Source organism: Sinocyclocheilus rhinocerous, unplaced genomic scaffold (assembly GCF_001515625.1).
Source record: "Sinocyclocheilus rhinocerous isolate Xijiao unplaced genomic scaffold, SAMN03320098_v1.1 scaffold864, whole genome shotgun sequence".
Lineage (NCBI taxonomy): Eukaryota > Metazoa > Chordata > Actinopteri > Cypriniformes > Cyprinidae > Sinocyclocheilus > Sinocyclocheilus rhinocerous.
This window is the reverse complement of record NW_015645567.1, coordinates 983,542-987,015: the sequence shown is the minus strand read 5'-3', so window position 1 is coordinate 987,015 and position 3,474 is coordinate 983,542. Positions and strand designations below refer to the sequence as shown.

The window sequence follows — 3,474 nt, the reverse complement described above, 5'->3', positions numbered from 1 at the left end:
GCCAAATATTGTCCTATCCTAACAAACCATACATCAATGGAAAGCTTATTTATTCAGCTTTCAGATGATGTATAAATCTCAATTTCGAGAAATTGACTCTTATGACTGGTTTTGTGGTCCAGGGTCACAATTCTGTTTTATTAAGTTTTTTTTTTTTTTTTTTTACAATAATAGGGCCCTATGAAATGTTTTATTTTTTCACAAATTCTGTCTGTTTATGGCTATGGCTATTTTCATGGCAAAATCAATGTATTTTAAAAGAAACAAACAGTAGTAACATACAGTAGTAATGAAAAACAACCAGTTCACTTCAGTATAACAAACATTAAGATTTTTCATTTCAAGATTCGATGAAAAAAAATGTAAGATAATTAAAATTTAAGATAATTTAAGATTATTTCTGGTGAAACATCTTTAAGAACACAGATTTTTTTTTTTTTTTTTTACATCAATTAGAGAACCTTCTGAGTGAAAGCATTGCCTACTGGCATGTTATCTGTTTAATTTAACAAATTTATAATAAAAATGGAGGTAATCAAATGAAGACATAAAACATTAACAATTTAAATAATCTTTAACATGTAATCAATTGAAAATTGAACTATTAAAATTAACATTTGATACACATTTGATTTATTCATCCAACATTTTCCAAATTCCATGACATTCCACGTTATACAGTAAATTCCATTTTTATTACTGAATTACAATTCCTGCGTGTGGTTCTGTGTGTCTCACCAGGAAGCCGGAGGAGTTGTCCAGAAGGCAGCGGAGACGACAGCAGAAGCTCCTCTCCAGGAAGGACGAGTTCTCTGGAGGAATCCTCTCACTGCTCGCTGGCCCTGCAATTAAACACGACATTTACATAAATCACATTTATATCATCCACCAGGGACACAGTTCAGCTTCATTCTGCTGTTAATAGCAAGTTCTGGTAATAGCTGCCACAGTCCACATTAAGGAAATGTACAAGTACATCTCTATTTTGAATTCTTCTGAATGCACCTACAATTTTTTTTTTTGAGATCACCAACATCATTTTGATTTTAAAAATGTATAATACACTGTCCTTAATTCCTATTTAGGATTATATGTTAGGATGACATATTTTAGTATACTGTTTAAAAATTTGGGCACAGTAAGATTTTTGATCCATTGGTGAGCAAGTGATGAAATGCTACATTTCTCCAAATCTGTTCTGATGCACAAACAAACTAATATGCATCTTGGATCGGCTGAGGTTGAGTAAATTTTCAGCAAATTTTCCTTTTTGGGTGAACTATTCCTTTAAGAGACCACTGCATCAATTTGCAAAAATTATTAAACAAATGATCATTATCAATCATTTTAGTGCAGCATCTATGATCTATCTCAAAGTCCAACTGCAAACTCGCAAAAGAAACTGTGGTCAGTGTTGGAAGGAAAAAAATGTGATGTACTGAATGACGTTTTTTATTGATCTGTAAAGAAACACAATTTGTCATTAAAGTAAAGAACAATAAAACAATGCAAGATTAATGAAACGGATGTAGGAGCTGAAAACAGAGACGTCTAGAAGCATCTGCTCTGATCCTCAGGGACTGACGCTGGACTCCAGAGAGACGGATGCATCAGAACATGGAATTTTTTTTGGTTTGTTTGTTTTTTTGCATTATTTCATTACAAAATACACAGGACAGGCTATTAATATTTATAAATTTTTAATAAACCTTTATTTTATATTTTTAATTTTTAATTAACTAGTTTTAGTTTGTTTTAATATTTGAATTCTTTTGTACTTTTGACATTTTATTTGTTTTTTATTATTTCTATGTAGTTTAATTTTTATGTCCGTTTTAGTTTCAGTAGTTTTAGTTCTTAAAGTGACATTTTTTTTAATCTCAGTTAGTTGCAACATTTCTAATGTTAGTTTTTCATCGAATATTTTATTTCATTTAAGCTTTATTTTAATAAAGAAAATGGTGTCTATTAATTTTAGTTAACAACAACAACAGTACTGGTCTACGTATGACTTTCTTTACAGAACAAAACATGCTAATTTGATGATCACATGTACAAACATTTCTAAATAATTTATTTTGATTTTAAAAATGTATAATACACTGTCATTCATTCCTATTTAGGATTATATGTTAGGATGACATATTTTAGTATACTGTTTAAAAATTTGGGCACAGTAAGATTTTTGAATGATTTTGACTCACCAAAAGCTGCATTTATTTGATTTATTTGGTAACTGAAAAAAAACAAAAAAAAACATTAAAACTGTAATAAGTTCTAAAATTAATAACTGGAAATAACTGTAAAAAATCGAACTGAACTAAAACTAAAACTGAAATGTAAAAAAATTTAAATACCAATACAATTGCTAAAAACAAAATTACTAAAAACAAACAAACAAAAAATACAAAAGCACATCACAAAATTACAAAAAATTAAACAAAAATTAAAATGCTAATTATTTTTTAATTTTAACCAAAGCTACAATGGTATATAAATAATACTAAAATAACACTGTTATCAATGTTGAAAACAGCATTTTCAGGATTCTTTGATGAATTGAACGTTCAAGAACAACATTAATTTGAAATAGAAGTCTTCTAAAACATTATTAATGTCTATATTGTCATTTTTATCAATTTATTTCCATCCTTGATTACTAACAGTATTAATTTCTTTTTAAATCTTACTTATTCCAAACTTTTGAACTTTTTTAGCATACAGTATATAATAGTGCGTATTCATACTCATTTAATTTAACATACTGCTGTTTGCATACTAAGTGGTGGGAAAGTAAACATATTCGGACAAAGGGAGTGTGCAATGTAATGTTTACTTCGAGTTTAACCCAGAACATTCCTTTACACTGAAATACACTGTGTGTAATTGCAATGAAGGTCATTCAGTACATAAATATACCAACCATCAATGCTGGACTCGGGGTCGAGGGCAAAGTGCAACTGGCATCTGAACGTGACCCGGTCATCGATGTGGATCAGATCAAACACGCTCTGATGAACCACGTCAGACTGTGAGAAGAACGCTTGCTTTGGTTAGTTGGGTCTAGGTTACATCTATACATTAAGAACAATTATTTTTAACAGCTTAGTTGTTCACCTGATGGAAACCCAGGTAGTCCTGAATGGTGGGCGAGGCATAGAAGATGGAGCCATCTGTGGACACGACCAGGACAAAACCATTCAGGGCCTGCGGAGAAAGTGACACAGACCTGTTACTAGACAGCGAGAGCAGGCCACATATCATTCAAAAGTCATTCTGTCATTTGCATTTGTATTTTGAACATCATTCACTTGAAGCAGCAGATCAGCTTCAGAGACGCCGATGCCGGCTAGTGAAGCTGTCGTCTCATCATCATTATAGAAAAACTCAGGGACCCAATTCTTCCTTAATGTAGCTGAAATAAAGACAAAAAATAATAATGCAGGATAACTTCAAGAACTTTTGTTATGCTTC

General features: G+C 31.1%; 1 protein-coding gene across 1 annotated transcript in view; it reads right to left on the bottom strand.

Moving 5' to 3' along the window:
• The window catches only part of LOC107706745 (aryl hydrocarbon receptor-like), a 26,013-nt gene that overhangs the window by 13,308 nt on the left and 9,231 nt on the right, over positions 1-3,474 (bottom strand). Inside the window, exons 3-6 of the mRNA XM_016510549.1 lie at positions 3,312-3,415; positions 3,118-3,207; positions 2,924-3,029; positions 739-842 (exon numbers count right to left, since the gene is read on the bottom strand). Of these exons, the coding sequence (XP_016366035.1) occupies positions 739-842; positions 2,924-3,029; positions 3,118-3,207; positions 3,312-3,415 (404 nt within the window). The remainder of the gene's footprint in view (positions 1-738; positions 843-2,923; positions 3,030-3,117; positions 3,208-3,311; positions 3,416-3,474) is intronic.